Source organism: Talpa occidentalis, unplaced genomic scaffold (assembly GCF_014898055.3).
Source record: "Talpa occidentalis isolate TD23 unplaced genomic scaffold, MPIMG_talOcc4v2.1 talOcc4.15, whole genome shotgun sequence".
In the NCBI taxonomy this organism is placed as follows: domain Eukaryota; kingdom Metazoa; phylum Chordata; class Mammalia; order Eulipotyphla; family Talpidae; genus Talpa; species Talpa occidentalis.
In genome coordinates this window covers 67935023-67959102 of record NW_023601543.1, presented here as the reverse complement: position 1 = coordinate 67959102, position 24080 = coordinate 67935023, and the positions used below count along the sequence as shown (strand labels likewise).

Genomic DNA, 24080 nt, shown 5'->3' with positions numbered 1-24080 from the left:
TTCTCACTGGCCAGCCGGCCGGCCAAGATCAAACCCCACACTGCAGAGGCTGTGGGCAGCTTCACAGTGCTGCACTCAAATGCCTATGCCACCAGGGGAGGCCCAGTTATTCCATTTTTAAGGCTGCCTGAACATTTTATAGGTCACAAAAATATTTTTAAAGGTTCCGTAATGGAAAAGTGATTGAAATAGGTCAGATCAAAATAAACTTTACCTTTCATCAGAGAGTTGACACAAGATATTTCCATTCAGAAGAAGGACATTTTGGTTGAGATTCACCTGATGAGTGAGATATGAAAATGAGATTTCTAGTTTAGCATAGGACTTTTATTTGGGAGATCATATTCCATTCATATCTAGTAGCACATACATTGAAAATAAAAACACTACAATTAAGTAATCATCTAATTTCCTTATAAAAACACATTATTTTCAAATGATATCAAGAGGACATGATAAGTAATCTACAGGACATAGAAACATTACATACTAGCAGGATGTTTTGAAACCCATTAACAACAATATTTGCTAGGCATGGCAAAAGAGAGTGGAGAAGAAAAGAAGTAATGACTGAAAAGGTTTGTTAGCAAACACCTGTAGATTTCTATTTGAAAAAAAAACAAACGTTCTTAACATTAAAAGAGATGAATTTTAAGGAAGTGTGTCATTTCCTTCACTGTAAACATCACTGATTTATTTATCTGGGTTGCTGACCAACAGAATTGCATTGGGCATTGTAGCATCTACCGTGCAGAAAAAAATTCAATTTTTTTTTCTCACAGTAGTAGTAAACAGAGGGAATTTTGGTTATTTTGGCCAAGTATTTTAAGCCCAAGGAGGAGGATGTTACTAACAATGATACAATTTTCTTAGACACACTTGGAAGGTACAGATAATTTTAAATGTTGACACACATTGGGGAAATGAAGCAAAATGAAGAGGGAAAAGAAAGAACAAGGTGACATTGCAATCAATTGTATATTGGTGTTTACAAATGTTAGCCTGGAATTAGAGCTTTTGGAAACAGTTAAATTTAAATTGCACCAGGCCCGTGCCCTGAATGACTTTGTGCATTGAGACACTTGTCAAGGCCCAGAATGATGCTTCCAAAGAATTCATGATCTTTTACACCAAACTAGGTCAATGATGTTTGTTTTTTTCCCCTCACAGATATTAAACTTTCTCAAATAATGTTCTGATTTCTCACTACATGATATAGGGAGAAAAAAATGAATTCCTTCTACCCTTCTGGGTTCATTGCTGAAGCAGAATTTCAATAACATGTACAATTTGCATATATATGGGAGAAACAAAAAAAACTGAGTAACTCACCAAAATGGCCCAAACCACTCTGTCAAATACCATCTCAAGATTAAAAAAAAAAAAAAAAAAAGATGTTGGGAAGGGGGAGCCAGTTATAGGAGGTTACCAGAAAAAGCTCAGTAAACAAGAGTATGGTTGTAATGCAGCTCTTACCTGCTCCACTGATAAGTTTCTAGAGATTTGCACATCCTTCATTCCTGGTACAAAAAGGGAGATATCTTTACAAATGGAAATTTACTTTGTAAATATCTCTTGTAAAATGGTAAGAGGAGCAACAAACATGAAATTATATCTCTTGTATCTCTTGTAAAACGTACTCAGTTTTCAGAACTTTTCCTATGTATGCTGTTTCTTTAAAGTAATCATAAAATAGACCTTATGTCAAAGACTCATATTTTGGGGTGGCAAATTGTGCTTCTCTTCACGCTAATGCGATTAAAAGCAATGATTTGAAAGCCCCAAATAATGAAAATTTAAAAAAAAAACTAATGAAAAAAATCTATTCTTCGTGCTTTATACTAATTATCTGATGTAAGTCCTCACAATGTTTCTATGAAATGAGATTTTTTCCTATTATAATTCCCATTTTACAAATAAGAAAACTGAAACTTAAAATTTTTTACAGAAAGTGAAATGATAGTAAGTGGATGATTTGGAATTTTAATAATGATCTGTCTTACATCAAAGCATCTTAAAACATATGTTAGGATGCTAGGATACTAATACTGCTAGGAGGAATTCCCTGGCGGCACAAGGGGTTAAGCACCGCACTATGAAGCAATCCGCAGCCTCTGCAGCACAAGTTCCATCCCAGGCCTGCCACGGAGCAACCCACATGGCGCAGCAGACCTCTCCTGTCTCGCCCACTGCTCCCCTCAGCAGTGTATTTCAGTCAATCTGCCTGTTCTGTTCCCCACTCTGTCTCTGATGAATCCTCTCACCCCCCTGCATCTCTGGCCTGTACCCAGCTCTTGTATGCATAAATAAATCTTTAAGAAACAAAACAAATTAATACTCCTAGGATACTAATCAAACCTTAAAAAAAATAAATAACAGGGCCTCCCCTGGTGGACTGCGAAGCTGCCCACAGCCTCTGCAGTGCCGATTAGATCCCCAGCCGCCAGCGAGGGTCCCACATGACGCGCAGACCTCTCCTGCCGTGCCCACTGCTGCCCTCAGCAGTGTACTACGTCAGTCTGTCTGCTCTGCTCCCCACTCTGGCTCTGGTGAATTCTCTCACCCTCCCACGCTTCTGACTGTACCCAGTGCTTGTATAAATAAATAAATCTTAAATTAAAAAAAGTTAAAAATTTTTGAGATATTAGTAAACTGAATGTAACAGAACTTTGCAAGGATAATGCACCATGATCAAGTGATACTAACTCTTGGAATACAGAATGGTTAAGCATACACATATCAACAAAAGTGATTTGAAAGATAAATTATTGCAGCAATAAAAGATGTTTGAAAAATACTATCACCTAAAGTCTTGAATCAAAACAAATATGTGGAAATATTATATGCAAAAAATATAAACCCTAAAATAATGCACTGTAACTGGAAGATTTGATTGGTAACTTCCTCAGCTTTAGAGGTGGTGTAGGCTATTTTTTTACTTTTTTATTCACTAGATATATAAGCAGATATCTCTTAAATGCCTCTGATGGGTCACAGATATCCAGATCATTCTCTGTATTTGCAGTTCACAGCTTAATCAACAACTGTGTGGTGCTGAAATTTACATAAGATCCCATTTGATGCTAAGTAATACTGTTCATTTGCGTTTAAACAAATAATGAAAACAAAGATCTGAATTTAAATAACTTTCCCAAAGTCACAGTAGTAGTACATGACAGCAATAGGAATCAAGTATGAACTCTGTGAAGTCATGTTCCATTCTCTCACTCTACCTTTAGATGACATATGACAGGTGTTTCATATACATACCCTCTTCAGGTTCAGAGAAGAAAACAGCACTAAGAAGTATAAGTGCTTAAGGCATCACTAGTGCTGATAAGATATTATGGACTTTTACATTAGTAACACATGTCCTTAATTTGACAGCACCAACAAAATTAATTAGTGCAATCATTCAGTTTAATAAGAATCAAGTAACAGAGTTCTGCAGGCCCCGATTACCAGTTTTTCAGAGAATAAAGAATCCTTTCATGGTGTAGACCTCAATGGGAGTAGGAAGGGGAGAATGAAATTGGTTTATTGTAAATAAATAAGGTACTAACTGGAAGATAAGGAACATAATTTAGCAGCAATATATGATAATAAGGAATTTCGTGTTTGTTGCTCCTTTTAAATATTCTTTCCTGAGATATATGCAAATTATTTGTAATTGGAAAAATAATTTGAATTGAGTATTCATTTAATTGACTCATCTGCACACACACAGGGAAATCTATTGTGCTGTAACTGTATGGCTACTTACAAATCCAGTCAATTCATTGAGTAGAGGCCATCTGAAAGATAATACATAGGACATCTCTAAAAGCATTATGATGCACAGTATCGTGCTAAATATATACTAGATACATATATAAAATAGTCCAAGTGTATTTATACATATATATGTATATATACATAAGTAGACACATTATATATATGTATATATAATGTATGTAGATAAGTAGACACATTATATGTATATATATATATACATATAATGTGTCTACTTATCTGGCTCAAATATAACTAGATGTACAAACAGGAATAAATGTGTAAAAATGTCATGACTACCATGTTTAGGAAAATACAAGTGAGATAAGCATGAAATAATGTTTTTAGCTGTAACTCACACATTCTCAAGTGTTTTTGAGGTGGTTTTTCTCAGAGTACTAATATAGCATTTAGCTACTCCAGCTCCATTTCTATTTCTGGGAGCTAGTAACCAGGAGATGGAAAGCTACAGGGTTATTGTTGGCAAAAGACCAGGTGTTTCAAATGCCATTACTCACTGGCAGTGCATGAGTTTTACAAGGATGAAGACTTGGGAAATGATGTCTCTGTGTTATATATATAAAGTCATATCACAGAATTATTTATCTATCACCAAGCATCTCAAAATGCTGCTATAATATCAGAGAAGACACCTGAATTTAGAGTCAGAAGACTACACTGAAATAAAATGCTAAAATTTACTAGCTGAGTAACCTTGAAATTTAATTAAAAATTTAAAATAAATTAATTAGTTTCTTCCACTGAAAATTAGGTAATTCATTTTTATGGAATATTTTCATATTTATTTGAAGTTGAATCACATAACATTGATGATATTCAATCATTTTTTATCTACAAAAATTATTTCATTTGTATCAATCCATAGTAATAGCTACATATTTGTTGAATTCTCTTTCAGGTACTTTGCTTTGTTTCACATGTTATAGTAATCTAGAATGATTGCTCTATTTTTTTTTTTATCACTCCGGGTATTTTTGCCCTTTGCAATATACATTTTTAGTATCCTTCCATCATGAGTGGGCTGACCTTCCCTGCCTCTTGAGTCTAAGCTCAACAATTTGACTTGTCTTTGTCAATGAGATGTTAGCAAGGATATGCAAACAGGAGGCTTGAAATGAACTTTAGCAATGGGGCTTGCCCTCTTGTACCATGAGAATATGTCTGGAATACACTGCTGGAGAATGAGACACATCTAGAACAGAGTGAAGGACACTCGGTCATCCCAACCTAGGCCACCCTACGACATCCTGCCAGCTCCCAGACTTGTTCAGGAAACAGTATGATGAGCATACCCAACCTCCATCCAAACTTCAGCCAACCTCCTGCTGTAAACTTATAGCTGTATACCACCGAAGATTTATGTCAGTACACATACTATTGTGGCAATAACTAACAGATATGAACAGTGGTCTCATTGCATTCATACAACCAATCAGTAGGCACTATTATCACTCTCACTAAACAAAAGAACACACAGTGACCCAGAGGGACGTTCAATAAACTGCCCTGAGTTATATTAATAGACAGTAAATGACAGAGGAAAGATTTGAAATGAGGGAGTCTGCCTCCACAGGCCATATTCTAAACAGTACACTGAATGGCTTTGTTCTTGTGAAGATGGAATGAGATTATTTTTTTTGAAAGTGCTTTGTCAATGTTAAACTACACTAAAAATATAAGTCATTATTATGAAGCTGCAACTCCTTTTCGAAGATGCTATAAAATTCAAGCTAAGTTTTTTCTTTGTCTCATAAAAAAAGAAACCCCAGGCAAGCACGAGATGATTTAAAATGCACTGTTCTTTGATATGCCAGTTACAAAAGGAAAACTGATAAATGGTGAAATTTAACATGCCACCTTCCTTCCAAATCAGTGATAGACCGTTGCTATTTGCTAGGCAACTACCATGTAAACAGAAAAATAAAGCCACGATCTTCTTGGCAAGTGTCATTAAAAATAGATTAAGTTTACAGTAAATGTAATCTGTGGCATAGATCATACAGACAAAAAACCTGAAGGGGAAATGAAGGCATTAATAAGATATTTCTTAATTTTATGAAGTGTTACACACATCAGACCACTGAACCAAAATAACCTAGGGAAATAGCAATGAAATAGTGTATTTATTCCTCAGCTTCAAGCATTGCAAATATAAATGGTGCAAGACAAGAAGTTGATTATGCCTAGAAATTGGAATAAACATAAAAAAGAAAAGTCTGGAGATGTTAATAAGCATTAAGTTTATGAGGTATGACTTTATTTACATGGAATATTCTCCATGGGCATGAATTTTTAAAATTCCATTCAATTTTTCATATATATATATATATATATATATATATATATATATATATATATCAACCCCCAAGTTATTATTTTCTTGAAAAAAATAAAATAAAACTTGAATGATTCATGGGGTGAAATGAATAATGGTGTAACTGAAGTGAAACAGGACTTTCTGGAAGTACATGCCTAAGCTCAGCAAGGCCTGGTCAGAAAAGGGTCTTTCTGATTTTGAAGGCTTTTTCTGAAGGAATCCTTTTTAAAAATAAAACACAGAAATGATACTTTCTAAAAAGGAGAAAGAAAAAAAATGTTCTTAATAGAAGAAACAAATGTAAAAAGGAAAACAAAAAGGCATGGATTGAGAATAGGAAAAGAGAATTCTGCTTTGAAAAGTGTAACTATCAATAAAACTTAGATGATTTATACTGAACCTACTGTTTTCTAAATGTTGCCCCAAATCCTAGGCTTGATGTAAATGACTTATTTTAATCATTCCCTTATTCTCTGAAAATTGCCACCTAATTGCCTCTGTCCTTTCTTTTAATAGAAAATAAATTTAGGGGGAAGGAGAGATACCTAGAGGTTTTGCTTTTCAGTGTTTTTGAATACAAACTACATTCATTCATTCACTTATTCATTGACTAACAAACATCTACTGAGTGAAATGATAATTCCTTTTAAGTGGGTGAGCATGCACAAGTACTTCTCAATGTATAATTGGATGGCATTGTATTTTTTCAATTTTTTAAAAGATTTATTTTTATATAAGAACCGGGGTACAGGTCAGAGATGCAGGGGCTGAGAGGATCCACCAGAAGACAGAGCAGGGAACAGAACAGGCAGACTGATGAAATACACTGCTGAGGGGAGCAGCGGGCGAGACAGGAGAGGTCTGCTTTGCAATGTGGGAATCTCGCTGGCTGGCCGGGATCAAACCCGCGCTACAGAGGCTGAGGACAGCTTCACAGTGTGGTGCTCAACCGCCAGCGCAACCAGGGAGGCCCTATTTTTTCAATTTTTAATGTTATTTTTACTATAAAAGTATTTAAACTTACAGAAAAACTAGAGAGAATAGAAGTATGAACACTTCTTATATCTATCATCTATATTTAACACTTTTAACATTTGCCAAATATTTAATTTTTTATTTATACATTTTTTTTTTCTTTAAATCATTGCTCATTTTTTGTACAATGCTTGATTTTTCCTCTCAGGTGTATTCTCTGTAGAATTCCCACCACCAAGTCACCCATGAACCATCACCATAGTCTCTTGTGCTCTTTCCAAACCTGTTTTAATCACTCTCCCTCCCCCTCCCCTGCTGAATGTCTCAGATTTCTATTTTGCCTGATAGTTTTGTCTTTGTTGTTTTTATCCCGACAACTATACCTTGGTAACATCCCACCATCTTTTTGTGTGTGAAATTCTGTGACACTTAGTGTCCTCATGCCATATCTGGTCAGATGACATAGCTTTGTGCTGCTGCTCAATTTTATTATTGTCATTGCTTCACTGTCCTAGTCTGTCAAACTTTTCAATCCCAACTATATAATGTCACAATATTACCTGTAAATATTAATGTGTTTTAAAAGTCAGTGAACATTTTTTTCACAGATTTATGACTAAAATATAAAGAATTGAAAAAATGACACTCCATTACATAGCTGCTGGGCACACAAATTGATACTACTCTTTTAGAAAAGTGCTTGGAAAGACGTATTAAGGTGAACATATGAATTTCTTTTTTTATATTTGATTTTATTTTTTTAGCTTTATTTATTTATTTATACAAGCACTGGGTACAGTCAGAAGTGTGGGAGGGTGAGCAAATTCACCAGAGCCAGAGCGGAGAGCAGAACAGGCAGAGTGACAAAGTACACTGCTGAGGGGAGCAGCGGGCGGCAGGAGAGGTCTGTGCGCCATGTGGGACCCTCACCCGGTGGCTGGGGTTTGAACTGGCACTGCAGAGGCTGTGGGCAGCTTCGCAGCACAGCACTCAACCGCTGCGCCACCAGGGAGGCACTGAATTTCTTTTTTTTTTTTTTTTAAGATTTATTTATTTATGCATACAAGAGCTGGAGTACAGGCCAGAGATGGGGTGGCGGATGTGAGAGGATTCACCAGAGACAGAGTGGGGAACAGAACAGGCACACTGACTGAAATACACTGTTGAGGGGAGCTGTGGGCGAGTCAGGTGAGGTCTGCTTCACCATGTGGGTTTCTCTCTGGCCAGCTGGGGATCGAACTCATGCTACAGAGGCTGTGGATTGCTTCATAGGGTGGTGCTCAACCCTTTGCACCACCAGGGAAGCCCGAACATATGAATTTCTTATAATACATTAATTGTATTGTAAATTATAGTTACACAACAGAATTATGTGCACAGTGCTAAGGGACCTGTACAGGAATAATACTGTCAATAAATGTAAAAGTCCAAACTGAGAGTAAACTATATGCAAAATAGTATGGATAAATAAATTATGTTTTTTTTAATATAATGAAATAATAAGCAAGAAGGAGGTGAATAAATTATAGCATATATGCGACAACATGGATAATCTCAATAACATGATATTGGGAAAAATAGAAATAAAAAAACTGAAACTTATATAATGTTATAATGCAATGTATGTCAATAAGAAAAAAAAAAGAAAGAAAAACTTCCTCAAAGCCAAGGGGGAATAAAAGGGAGGAGAGAAGAGGGAAAGATGGAAAAATCTAAGTTCACACATTTCAAAGAAATTCTTGGGCAACCAAGCAGAACAATCTATAGTTGGTAAGATCAATTACAGAGGGTAGAAATTTGGAGAAAAAAGTGCGCTACAGGTATATTATAAAATATATTAAATAAAAGTTCTGGAATGCACAAATACAAGAAACAAATAAAACATTGCATAAATCAATTTTCCTGAGTTCCAAAAACAGAATAAGTAAAACTGTAATGTATAATATCGTTGAATAGTTACATGGCCAAACTTTAAAAAGAAAATGATATAAGGAAATTATTATCTCTAGGGTGAAGGGAATGGGAAACTCACTGAATGGGAGTAGCTTAAGAGATCTCTGAAATTCTACAATTTGTTTCTTGATCTTTGTTGTGGTTATATAGATGGTTATTCACTGAGTGATAAATTACTGAGCTGTATATATGTATCTGTAATATCTACTGGTTCATCTTCATTTCTTTAGCCTAAGCTGCCATTAAATATTATGTACGTTCTTAAAACAGTTGCTTTTACATAGCGCAAGTCTTAAAAAAAAAAAACAAACACTTTAAGTGGTATCTAATATTTGCCAGCATTATTCTTTTTTGAATAGTGACAATTAGCCTAGAATTGTTAGCATGGAAGTGTATTTCCCTTGGTATATAAATAAGCTACCTAGAATTAAAGGCACAGAAAAATAATGACTAAGAGATGTACGACAATAAGATCTTCTTAAATCTCAGATATTTTCATCATAACCAAGAGCTAATTGTGAAGTAAAAGTCCTTTAATTATTACAAATAACCATATTTCATGAATTCTAAAACATATTTTTATACTTATATACTCAGGATGTATCTTATAATCAATTTCATCCCCAATCTTTCTCAGCCTAGATCCAAGTTAAGGTCTTCCAGAAAAAAAATTTGTTTGCTTTTGAGTGCCACCTTCAGTCACTATCCATCTGAGACCATTTTAAATTAAATTCTCTGCTTGAGGTTTTTTGGACCACACTGGAAGTGTGAATTCAGATCTCAAACCTGCATGAGTACTGACTAGTGGTTTGATTTCTCCACCCAGTGCCAACATTGAGACGTTAAGGTTCCCTTGCTGTTCCTGTCTGTGGCCACTCTCTTCAATTACTTAGTTTTACACTGAAGCTATAACCTGTGGTGACCCGATTTTATTCAGAGGACTCCTGTTAGAACACCCTCCACCTAATTTTGATTGTATTTTTCCTTTCTTGTTGGTATATAAGATCGTACAATAGTGGTGTCTTAGATTATACAAAATATAAGTCATAGGCAGATATTTGCTTTTTTTCCCCCAAATAAAATATTTTGCCTACAATTGGACAGGAAACCCCAGACTGATTATTACATGTATCATTATATTTAATCATGTTTGACTTTTAGTCAAAATCTTGCTACATGCTCTATATTGTTAGTAAAAGAATCTGGTAGCAATAAAATCAGTGAATTTATTTTGAGAACTTTAAGTTATTTTACCATATAAGGCAGAATTATTACTACTATGCGTCTATTTTGTGTTGCCTACTTAAGTTATAAGACCTGTGAAATATCAGATTATATCTTTGGCCTGTTGCCTTGTATGGTATTGGACTCACATTAGAGACAAATAAATCTTTTTTTTTTCATTTTCTTTAGTTTAACATTTATATATATATTTTTACCTTTTTTTAGATAATATTTGCTTCCCCCACCCCCTCAGATTGAGTCCCCATAGAATCTTCTTCCCCAAGGCACCCGTGCACCATCACCACAGTCCCCTGTGCTCCTCCCTCCATCCCTCTCACCTCTCTCCCTCCTCCTCCCCTGCAGGATGTCTCTGGTTTATAATTGTCTGTTTTTGCTTTGTTGTGTTTTGTACTATTATTTTTTTTACACTGATGTCTTATTTGGTTCTCCTACATTCCTGCTATAAGTGAAACCATCCGATATTTTTCTTTTTCCTTCTAGCTTATTTCACTGAGCATAATTCCTTCTAGCTCCATCCATGTTGCTGCGAATGACATGAGTTTATCTTTTTTGATTGCTGAGTAATATTCCATTGTGTATATATACCACATCTTCTTGATCCAGTCTTCTATTTTTGGGCATTTGGTGGTTGTTTCCAGGTTTTACCTATTGTAAATAGTGTTGCAATAAACATAGGTGTACAGGTGCTCTTTTGAATCACTGTTTTTGTGTCATTTGGATAGATCCCTAGGAGTGGAATTGCTGGATCATATGGTAGCTCCATTTTTAGTAGACTGAGGAAACTCCAAACAGCTTTCCACAATGGTTGGACCAGTTTGCACTCCCACCAGGAATGTAGGAGAGTTCCTTTTTCACCGCATCCTCGCCAACATTTGTTGTTGCTTATTTAGAGACACAATAAATCTTAATAAATAAAAAAGGGGTGAAAATCAAAACACATAAAATTCGTAAGAAACAAGCAAACATTAGGTAAATAGGATGTGTGTGAGAACGTGTTTGTGCTTCTCAATGCAACGGAAAGGTCAAGAAGTGAAGGGAGCTTCTTGGTTGGTCTTCATTATGAAAATATTTTGGCCTTGCCAGGATTAGATATTATGGATGAGTGCTTGGGAGGGGATTGGAAATCCTATCTACAATGTTTGCTCCAACAGATTCAATTCATAGCCTTAACAGGTAATAAAAGAAGTCTCTGGACCATGTAAGGGATTGCCCAGGCAAAGCTAGGTGCATTGGCCATTTTATGTATTAATGCCAATCTCAAATAAATCACTTTTCTGGTCTGCTGTGGAAGGAAAGAGGATATTTCTGTCAGTAAGTGAATGGACGATTACTGACTTGCTGACCTTTCCTGACTGTGATAAAAGATGACTTCTTTCCTTTCAGCAATACTTCAAAAATGGAAATTGCTCTTTTAAACGTACGATGTGAGAATGAAGTAGAGAGCCTGCTATTATTCCATAAATAGATGGTGGCAGAGGGCACCCCTTGGGAAAGGGAGAAATTCTCATTAGGGCTATTTTTCTGAAAGCTGTCAGTATGCATGGGTTTGCATTTAAAGACAGTGGAGAAAGGAGGAAACACGTTCTGACCGGATGTATTTTTAAGACTCTATTCTTATTCCTGCAGCATTTAAATATAGTGTGCAAAATATAGCACTCCTAATGTCTCATGCTATGTTTGTTATATGGATTCTTATGTCATTTTCTTTAATGAAGGAGCTAGGAATGCAAGATTATGTTGCCTTGTATTGTTAGATCCAATTAAGAATGGGAAATAAAAATAAATGCATTTTCCACCTGACCCTGGAAATGTGACAGTTGCCTGTTAGTTCAGAAACAAATGGCTTTTGCTGTTCAGGCCACAGGAAGAGAGAATGTGTAAAAGTTGGATTGTTTGTTAAATATGTTCAAGGGTCTCTTGAAGATCTGAGAAATGATGTCTTAGTATTTAGTGATACCAAATACTAAAATTACTAAAATGACCCGGAGTCCTACCATATCCCTGAAGTCTTCTATGAAGTAAGACTCAAGGACACTTCTTTCAGTAGTACTAGTTGTCAGACCACTCTTTTTCCTCATGCTCTGGGTGCAAGTAACTTCTCTAGACAACTTGAAGACATTCACAAAAGCAGGGATCATATATTACACCAGTAGATGCTTGTGGTAATGAATCAGTTCATCTTAAAGGGCTTGAGGCCATCTGCAGTCATAATCACAGAAAAATGTCCATCACAGCTAAAATTCACGCCAATAGATAGAAGTTTGTTTTGAAATTAAATAGGAAAACAAGTATCTCAAAGTGAATGACTTTCTTAGCTCCTGGATGATAGTTGTGGAGATGATAGATAATTTGAGTGTCTGTAATGCTTTGGGCTAAGAACTAATAAAAATGTTCTAGCATGTAATTTATTTATTTTTTTTTTAGAGGCATGTTTTATTTATTTATTTATTGGTTTGTTTGTTTGTTTTCTTTATACATGCACTGGGTATAGTCAGAATCACTGGAGGGTGAGAGAATTCACCAGAGCCAGAGCGGGGAGCAGAGCAGGCAGAAGGACCGAAGTACACTGCTGAGGGGAGCAGCGGGTGGCAGGAGAGGTCTGTGCGCCATGTGGGACCCTCCTCTGGTGGCCGGGGAGCAGCTGGGGATCGAACCGGCGCCGCAGAGGCCGCGGGCAGCTTCGCAACCCAGCGCTCAACCGCTGCGCCACCGGGGAGGCCCACTAGCATGTAATTTAAACACCAAAATATTTTTGGTCTCATTACAAAAAAAGAAAAAAAAAAGTCTTTATCCTTTTGAAGGTGATAATCTACATCATAGTGTATCTGATATTAAAAGACATTATATGTGGATTTTCATTAATGACTAATATTCTTTTCTTAAAACACACACACATTTGCCATTAGGAGGACACAATACCAGAAAGGGGAGATCTTCACTTCCCATCTCTTGTGTAATTCTAGGCTGAGTTAGGAAAACAATTGTGGAGGAGAGATTAAGTCCTTGACCTTGGGTTCAGTTGTCTATGTTTGTATATAACTACTTTTTCATGTGTGGAATCACTATGTTAATCAAAGAATTATCCAGGAGTAACTGTCAGGTTGACTTGCTTACGTCTACATGAAGATAAAGTCTCCAGAGGGGTTGGAAGAATTTACCATATATAATTAACCTGTTTGCTCCAATATTCTTGATTCTACTTAGGGTTGATTTACCTGAGCCTAAGGCAGCTCAAGTGTGAAGGGAAAGGAAACCCTCATTGGTAGTGTTGTGTGAGGCACGGCTCTGAAATCCTCAGGAGAAGTCATATGTGCAAAGAAACAAAGTGTGCAGGACTAGCATTCTTTGAAAAGATGAAGGGTGCTTTCTGGAGTTGTACAGTGTGACAAAGCTTATGTAGACTGCCAAGGTAGCCTACATGTAAGATGGGGGAGAAGGGGCCTCCCTGGTGGCGCCAGGGTTTAAGTGCCAGCACTATGAAGCTATGTGCAGTCACTGCAGCATGAGTTCGATCCCCGGCCAGGGAGAAGACCCACATGGCACAGAAGACCTCTCCTGCCTCACCTACTGCTCCAATCAGCAGTGTATTTCAGTAGATCCACCTGTTCTGCTCTCCACTCTGTCTCTGGTGAATCCTCTCACCTATACCCCAGTTCTTGAATGCATAAATAATCTTAAAAAAATGAAAAATAAGATGGGGGAGAAACCACCCCGAGAGACTTCAGTGGTTTCAGAGCAGCTTTCCTATAATCTAATAATTATTGATCTTGCCCCCACAGCAGATCTCTTTGATCTTGGAAAAAATATGCACACAAAAGGGAGAGTTAACACTAAAATAATTTTACTTGTTTACATTTAACTATGATGAGACAACTCAGAGCAATTTCTGAGAGGGAAGTAGTGTTGGATACCCCAGGGTTGGATGGAGTGTCAAGAAATCTTCATGTACTTCCCAATTCTTTTTTGGGGAGAGAGAGAGAGAGAGAGAGAGAGAGAGAGAGAGAGAGAGAGAGAGAGAGAGAGAGGGATGGAAATCCCCATGATGGTGATGTGAGTTACCTGATAGTATAGTTATGCATTTGTCAGTGCCCACAGATATCCTAAACATTGGTGAATGTCTTTATTGTTTTAGATTGATCCTACCTGGTGGCTAATATAAAGATTTTTTACTTTTCAAGCATGAGTGACCCTTAATGAACTCTGTTTTAATTGGGATATGTTCTGCTTGCAAATGTGACAAATTTCATTTGACAAAGGATCATTATTTTTTCCACAGTTATCAAATTCATTTGTATTAAGAATCAATCACTTACAAGATTTTGAAACCTTCTAAATAATGTCCACAGGCCAAATTTAAAACATTTAATCTGCTGAATAGCTTTTCAAGAAAACTTCTTTGCAGTCACTATTTCTTTTTCCCTTCATTTCCCATACCCCATCTACCTCCCTCCCTCCACCCTTTACCCTTTTTCAGAGATTTAAAACAACTAGGATATTGAGCCCTCTAACAAAGGGGTGCTTTGTCTTACAAAATGTCCTTTTGGTTTTAACTAAAATTGGTTTAATCAAAACATTAAATTACTGTAAGGATGCAGGAGTATTTCATGGAGCACAAGACAGTTTGACATTATTAGAAACTGGGGCAACCTGTCTTCCATTTTCTCTGGGTCTTACATGGTCTCTTTTGACTAATTCTCTCTATATCTAGTTCATTCCTTTATTTTATGCAGTTTTACTTGCATCTCTGCACATACCCCAAAACCCCACAGTTTATGCATTTTATTACTAAGTACATGCAGAGACTAATTCCAAATTAATGGGCAAGAAAAACAGAGGATTAGCTTAAGGCAAGAACCATCTCTGCTGTAATCACCTCTGACCAGATGCGCAAGGTCATGTGGTAAAAATATGGCTGCTAACCTAGACCTCTATTGTTCTCATAAAGATCATTATGCATGAGGCAGACTCAAAAACAATTAAGCTACATCAATCTACCAGGTTTATACATCATGCTTGTAGTCTTGTATCACAGTTAAGACTAAACAGTAAAATTTGGAAAACCCAACTGTTTGATCTCCTTTTCCTGTACATATATTTCCCCATTCCTTACTCTTTCTTTCCCTATAATTACAGAAATGCTCCAGTTCTGAAATAGACCACATGCAAACCATTCCAAGTACATAAGTACATGAAATTTGTATATATTTATACTAGTAAATCAAAATCAGTCTAACTTTTGGAAGACAGTATGTTACATGTGTTTTCCCCATCTAAATAACACAATAGTCAAACAAGGCTAACTGAAGCCAAATAGTGTTTTTGGTTTGAATGGAGGTAAGAAGTCTTAATTGTTGGCTCAATATTTAGAGCATTCCTGGTTCAAAGATGCCATAGAATCATTGGCAGCAGGAGACAGTTTCTGTTTTTAGAATCATATTTGAACTTCCTGGAACTTAAATGCCTGGTTCATTATGTACAGTTTATTGCCTTTCTGATACAAAGAAAAAAACACCTTTTCCAGGCCTGAGAAAAATGGGGAAAAATAACTCAATGTATTCCATGTCCTGAAAATTTCCTGGAAAGATGTGTTAATATTGAGGTTTGCCCAAGGTTCTGAAAAGTGGATTTTCCAAAATCCCACTTAAGAAGCATTTAAAAATATCAAGCTATGCAGAAAACAAAACTGGATGTTTTATATGAAGCATTATGTGTTCATAAAATTTTCTGTGTTGTCTAATTTATGCCATATTTGTTCCATCTGTAGCTTTGAGGTCAATGAGAAATATGTTTTTCATGATTGTGTTAAATGTTTGATTACAATTTCTCATTTTGCTTTTTTCACACATACCACAACTCAATTAACACAACCACAGTAGTTGATATTTAAATAAAAAATCTGAAAACATGTTCTGGATATCAGGAGTTACCACAACATAACCACCGAGCACTGATATGGCCACAAAAGGGACGGATCCCCCACCCCCCAAAAAAAAAATGCCTGGGAGAGGTTGCCAAGCATGGTAGCATTTTTTTTTTTTTTCAGTTAAGACACAGTATCAAAGATCAACAAATTACTGCTTTTCCTTCATTTAACCCTGAATTGAACTCCCCACTCACAATAATCTTAACTATCTTCTATTCAGGCTTAAAACACTTTCTTTGGATTCATCCTTGTGAACTACATCTTTATAAAAAATTTAAATAGGCTACATAGATGACTGATACTACCTTTACAATGATAAATTCAAAGCAATCAAGGAGTAGTCTTTAGTACCATCATCACATGTATATAATATTTTAAGTCTAACTCCGTGCCTGACTTCCTCTCTTCTAGCATTTCTAAAGAACTGTTTTCAGGCCTCCTATCCGATAAACACATGCTCACCCATGCTGAAATGAGTAAACACACAATATTTTTTGATACATTTTTCATGAATCCTTGTCACATGTAGAAATTGAAGTACTCAAGATTTTTGGTGGTTTGATGACATGATTTTCCAGTACTTGTTCCAAGCTTCTTTTATAATCATTATTTCTATGAAGTCATTCAACTTGGAAATAATTGCTTGCCAAAACTGAGTTTCTCTGGTGAATCACTCAACACAGCTTTAGTTTTACAAAGAACACCATTCTTTTTGTGCTGTTAATCTTGGCTTAGAAATACCACATATTATCCTTCCCACTTGAACAGTTCAGCTCCTGTTCTCTTAGTTATACTTCGGAATCATTAGACTTACTGCTGGAATATAAATGTGCATCACCTCTTTGACTCTCTGAGATGGTGCTTTGAAAACAGATTTTCCAAGTATAGATATAAAGATGGACCCTCTCTGCTCATGGCAACATTTAGCAGTTGTTAAAGATGTGAGGACTTCCCAGTCTACAAGTTTGCCTAATATAAGAAAAATTGTTGGGCATTTCATTACAGGGAATTTTATTTAGTCTGATGTTAACTTTGACATTAAGTAGCTATTTACCATGTTTCAGAATTTGACATGAAATTAAATTACTCAAATAAATTAGTGCTTCCTGTAAAAATAACTCCTAAACACTTTATTCTTTATTAACAGGTCATAACATGAAAAGTTGCTAAAATAAAAATTCAGGTATTTAGTATTCTTCAGAATGCAAGATAATTCACTACCAATTCATTTTCTAACCAAAATTACATTAAAACTATCAAAATGGAACACTGTGTTGCCACAGCATCGGCCTGACTTAAAACAAACTGCCAACAACTCTTATGGTCATTATGGCAAAGCAAACTGTAATTGCTTTCCTATTCATGTTCACAATGAAATCTCTAAAGGCAAAGGATATTCCCTTGTCCAATCCTAGTGAAGTGATGTCTCCATGTATTCCTAATTCAAAGAAACTGGGTCACGGATAATTATCAGGCAGGACATGTTTGTAAAGGTGTTTTGCTCATGAGAATTATGTATAAAAATGAAAGTGCTTTATACTAAAAATATATCGAATGATGCTACTTCATTGAACAAGGACACTGAAAAGGATAATTTCTGATATAAAAATGTGTGCAAATGCTGAAACTTAGAGCTGTGAAACGTGTGCTTTGGAAAGTTTGTTCCTATAACTCAGGTGCAAAAGATAGGATCTTGGGAGGAATTTTTTTAAAATAAAATTTTATTGATTTATAATACTATACAAATTTGGGAGCACAGCTCCACACCTACCTCTCTGTGTATAAGCCTCACCTCACCCACCATCGAAGTTTTAGTGTCATTTCCACTATCAGGTTGACCTTGGGAAAAAATCTGAAATAAAAGTCACAAAATTTTTTCCATTAAATGAACATATTATATTGAGCTGTGTTTTCTAAATATTATATATCTTCTTTTTATAAAGGAGTAAATGAACTGAAAACATGTAATTTAGAAACTGGTTAAGGTTCTACACAGCAGAAAAGACACAAAGTCAAACCACATCAGTGAAACCACTTTTATTTTTATTTTTTCCACATAGATAACTTCATGTCAGCTACAAAAATCATAAAATGAAGAACTGATTGTGAAACTGCAAACTCAAAACCACTGGAGTGATAAACAGATTTCCCCAGAAGACTGTTAAAAAAATCAGAATACCATGAATTCATATTTAAGTAGTAAACATGTCATATATTTTAAAATAAATATAGAACAGCAGTAGAGAAACAAATAGCATAAACAGCATGAAGTATATTTTAATTTTTAAGACAGATGAAATTTCTAGGCACAGTTTTAGGCATTAAAGAGGACACAGAGGCATAGGTTAGTGTGCGCTGATCTGTACAAAAATACAGTCTGAATAAATTACATTGCTAGCCATACAATTAGACGTCACCAGTCAGTTCATTGCATGTTTAATAATGTACAGGTACATGCTAATCCATAGATACCATTTATATTTCAAACACATAGGTCTCTCTATATTTATGTCTTTAAAATTTACATGTTAAACTTACAAAAAGCTAAAGAGTTGTGCAAGAAACCCCATAACTAGCCCTGCTGAGTACTTGATGCAATTTGTGTGTTTGTGTATATATAGCTTTCTAAGATAAATGATGGGTTCAAACAAACCTAAAGCTGCAAAGACATATGTAAGTGAAAATTTACTTGTGTTTATTCTGATAGACAAACAGTATTTCAGATGAGCAACAACTTTCAAGTTGTACTGAGCTTATTAATAATGAAACACCTTCAAATATTAGTGATGGTGGAAATATAGCATAGGGCTCTTCAATAAGAAGGGGGGAAAGTTACATAAGAAATACAATTTTCAGAAAACTCCAAATATGTGTGTCTTAGCCTATAACATTTTCTGTTACTTTCCAGCTTTGTCCTATTGACAGAGAATAAAAACTTTGTAGGACTCAAGATGTGATATCGGTCTAACAGCACACTGTGCCCTCTACTAGAACTAAGAAAAGTGCCTCATAGCACCAAAGTACTGTTCTTCCATTATCCAGGAATAAAGAGATTCACTCACCAGTGAGAATGTTTAGTAGCCGATATCCCTATTTAACAAATACCATATTTCTCATGCTGCCTCTGACGATATGCAAAATTAACTGCAAGACAGTCTGGCCCAGATATTACTATTTATCAAGAAAACTGCTTCAAAAGAGTCTATAATACTACTATCTTTCTGAAAAATGTCCACTCATAGTATCTTATGATTCAATGTAGAATCATATACTTTCATAAAGGTTTCTCTCTAGGATGCATTAAATCACCTTTGTCTGTCATTGAAAAAATAAAAATTAGCCTGATTCTTCAGATTTACTTTGTGATTCCATAGAAAAGTCACAAGCTCTTTTTTTAAAAGCACTTGAATAATAAAATAGTTCTTTTTTCCTGTTGTTTTTGGCAACAGTTCTTAAGATAAGCTGGAATTAGAACTCTGCTTTGAAAAGTAAAGCGAATTATTAAATACTATTGAGGTGGTCCTTCTTTTAATGGATTCTGCAATACAATGGAACATAGTTTACTCGCTTTAAATGATTTTTCCAATGCTTCTTTCTGCAAGAGGGCCAAAACCAGGACACACTGTTTTAACGCCTTCGTTAACAAAAATAACTATTTATAACTTTTATATTAGAACTGTATATTTGATATAAAAATATGTTTATAATTAAACTATCCAAATTTGTATATTAAACAGGATTAACGTAAATTTGCAGTGAGATTAATTGCAAACTTACTCCATATTATTGATATTTCCTTCCATTTGAACAGTCAACAAATAATTCCCGTATCATAAATCCATCATAATTGTGAGCACAAATTAGTTAGCCCATTAGTTAACTTCAGAGGACCAGGTGATAACCAGATGAATTCTACTCCTCTACTGAGACATTTATATAAATCTATCACTATATTCCTTTATTTTTTTAATGAAGATATCTAAAATACTTGGGGAAAAAAAAGCAGCTTTCTATCTAATGAATTTTAAACAAAATCATCATCCTAACTGCTACTCTCTTTTGACCTACAGTGCTTACAGAAGAATCATTAATTTTCAGATTAACACCATTTCAATTTTTCTTCTTATGCAATTCTATTAAAACTTTCCAGTGAAACAGTAGAGAACACAGAGCAAAGCTTTAAAGGATATGTACTTTTGTACGGTAAGTGTGAATACCAGTCTAAGTCTCTTAACAACGTGTACAAGATTAGTGTTCAAATCACTTCACTAGCGCAAATATTAGTTTTATGTGAATAGGCAAATGCATGTATAGGGCTAGGAAACAACTTATAACAATTTATACTAATGGTTCACCTTCTATAAAAATATTTAAGCTTGTTACATATGCACAATTGTTTGCTGTAATATTTGCTAAATGATTTAAAGGGTACTTAGGACAAATGCAACTCATGCATATTTCTTTCTAGTTGCCCCAGGGGAAGTAGAAACTCAATTTTTCCTCATTCTAGATATGGCTGAGACAATTTCTAACCACATAATGAAAAGCACATGTCTCCACATCTTGACTCCCTTCCCAGGGAGATGCTGATTGGCAAAGCATAACCTCCCGTTCAAATAAGTATTCTTGAAGGTAAAATATGTACCATTAACCAGTTACATTCAGAACTCCCATTAGATGCTGAAGGGCAGTTCACTTTTCAAGAGATCACACAAGTAAACAACCAACAGCCAATGTAGTTGTTGGTTGGGTTGGGATAAGCAGCAATAAGCCTCTGACAGTGGAATCCTTGTCAGCACAAAGGAACCTCTAAATGTTGCTTATGCCAGCTGCTCCCCTGAAGGCAATAGGAGATTCAGGCATTTCTCATTCCAACTAGTTTCTCACAATGGTTGCTGTCATACAGACCCTTCACTTGTCAAGAAAAATGACACAAACATATTGGAAGTTGGCAGCATTTGCCTATGTCTAATCAGCTCTCTTTATTTGTGCAGGTCCCTAAAATGGATGTAAAAGCTGGTTATGATGTTGACAGCCAAAAGGCAAAAGATATTAAAATCAACTGAGCAAACTGCTTTATGCTCCACAAGTGTTTTAGAAAACAGTGAGTTAGAAAAGATGCAGACGTAATTCTTTTGTTGGATGGTTGTTTCCTTTTCAATATGAGACTACTGGTTCTAGTAGTAGTCTTCATAGTTCTTAGGGTTCAGGCAATAAAGGATGGCACCCCCAAATGAAAATATAGTTGCACCCCAGGCCAGACCATAACCCCAATTGAACTCATGGTAAATTTTCAAGCTCACAGTTTCAATGAACTTGATTGGGTAAAGGACCAGACTGCAAACCTGTAAAACAACTGAAAGAAAAGCAAAGCAAAATTAGAAAAATGTTACAGGAAATAAAATAATATATAAATACACACAAGTGAAAATTACTTTTTAATCAAATAAATATAAAAGTCAAAAAAGTTGAAGCAATGTTTATTCTAGATGGCACATTTTAAAATATTAATATTTCTTCTTTAACATGATTTCACAATAAGAATTACTCTATTTATAGCTAGAAAATCAGTATAATAGTTTGGTAAAATAATTTATACAACATAATAATCTTAGCACACAAAATGATGACTTACTTTATAAACACACATATAATTATCACTATTATAGCAAGTAGAACTTATTAAACTAAAACTGCTCTACTATGCAAAACCTGTCAATAGTACCCCAAGAATAGTGACTCCAAATACCATCTAAAACTATTGTCATTTACTCATGCTCTTCAGTGATTAAAGCATTCGGATTCATTTGTATTGAAGAAACTGGTCAGCCTGAGATTCAAAACATGCTTTACTTCTCGTTGCTTCTCTACACCATCTAACTAAGACCAGTATTTTAATAAGTCCTACCTGACGTCTTTGCTTATATTACTCTGATAAAAAAAAAAAAAAAAAAAAAAAAAAAAACTATTTCATCCTTTTCCACATTTGGTCTTTCCCTATCATTAAAAGGGGTATCAAAAGTCATCTTTGTCAAGAAGCCACACCCAATTATGTCCTTTTAGTTAGATATACATGGCATTTATATATTTATTACTTACTTTCAAAAAAGAGTTAAGTCAATGGAGGCACAGGAGATTACAGTACTAAAGAAGAAAGCTAGTGACAGCTACTATAATACAGCACAAAATGTAGCTCTTAGTTCTAAGTTAGATCTTAGCTCTCAGTCAGGGCTAAAGGGGAAATGTGATCATTTGCATCTAATAAAATAAGACAAACCAATTAATCAGGAAAAGGAAGGGCTTTTTAATATCTAAAATTAAAATGCTATTTATCATGTGGATATTTTGTATGGGATTACACTGGATTACACAAGAGATGTCTTCCATTCAAAATCATAACTTCCTATTGACTCAACTATGATATAATTTCTATTTTATTTAAATTGATTTAAATTTATGGGATGCATCTGCATCATTCTCTACTATATGACAGTTTCTACCCTCAAGAAACAATCTTCCTGAAAAATACGGGGTGCAGTAATGTGACAGGGAGTAGCAGACAAACTACCAAATCTGGTCTTACTGCCTGTTTTGAAAAAAGGTTTCATTAGAGCACAGCCAGGCTCATTCATTTATATTCTGACTGCACTACAATGGTAGGCTTGAGTAACTACAAGAGAAATCCCAATGTGGACCACAAAGTCAGAAGTATTTACTGTCTGGCCCTTTATAAAAAAGTTTGTCAACCCCTGATATAGGAAATTCATCTATTATTTAACTCATCTTAAGGAAAAATCTGTAAATTCCTAAAGTGCCACAAAATGATGTGAACAATTAAGGAACAAAAGACAAGAATAAATTTTGATAAAATTTTATTAATGTTTTAAAAGCAATAGGATGGACAATGTGTTTAATTAAACTAGAATTTTGTGCTGTAAAACCTACTCTCATCTATTTGCAGTACCTATAAAAGATCATTTTTATTAATATGATTAATGTTCCTAGAAAGTCTACATAATAGTGTTCTATCTCTGTCATAAAACTGAAGAACAAAAGAAAATTCAGAAGGCACAATTCCTCTAAACGGTAACTTCTGTAAGGCTCTGTCAAGGGGGGAGATGTCAAGTGACCTCTCTGAAATCAGAAAATTCCAGGCATTTTTGCTAATTAGTTCAATTACTATGGGCTTTCACTGGCCTGCTGTATTTGCACATTGCTACTGAGAGCCAATGAACAGACCCATAAGAGGAAAATGTATCAAGATCCAAAGTAGAAATCATAACTTGTTTATAGTTGAAAAATATCCAAAAAGATTTTAAGTTGTTGCTTTAAGTTGTTGCTAAGTTGCTTTAAGTTGTTGTTATATAGCCCATACTTCATATATTTCCAACTAATAAGTACTAAATATATATTAATTAAAAAAATTCAGCTTATTGAGGAAAGGGGTACTTTCAATGTTTTAAAAGTCTTAAAACTAAGAAATAGTCAGTCAATTACTATTAATCATGAAATAACAGGGAAAAAAATTACAAGTTACTAAATAAGTATTTTTTAAAAAAGGCATTTCTCCTTAGGTCTTTATACTCTTGGTCACTAGTCAAATCATGACTGATCCTGCCAGGATATGTTTGAAATATCAGTCTGCATTAGGAATAGTAATCGACATATTCATTCAGTAAGTTAATTTACCCAGTAACTATCTGAATGTGTCCAAAGTGATACAGTTTAAGGTATTGTGACAAAACACGCTACCCTCAGGACAGAAAATCCATCAGCAAATGAAACAGCTGATATTGTAAGAGATATGAAAATATAAGAGAACAAGATGAAGAGATGCAGGCTACTCTTTTAGGTTGAGACTGAAAAAGGTGTCTC

General features: G+C 35.1%; 1 protein-coding gene across 1 annotated transcript in view; it reads right to left on the bottom strand.

Moving 5' to 3' along the window:
- Window positions 1–18215: 18215 nt before the first annotated feature.
- TMEM47 (transmembrane protein 47) overlaps window positions 18216–24080 on the bottom strand; it is a 28408-nt gene continuing 22543 nt past the window's right edge. Inside the window, exon 3 of the mRNA XM_037512548.2 lies at window positions 18216–21561. Coding sequence (XP_037368445.1) covers window positions 21383–21561 — 179 coding nt within the window. The 3' untranslated portion in view covers window positions 18216–21382. The remainder of the gene's footprint in view (window positions 21562–24080) is intronic.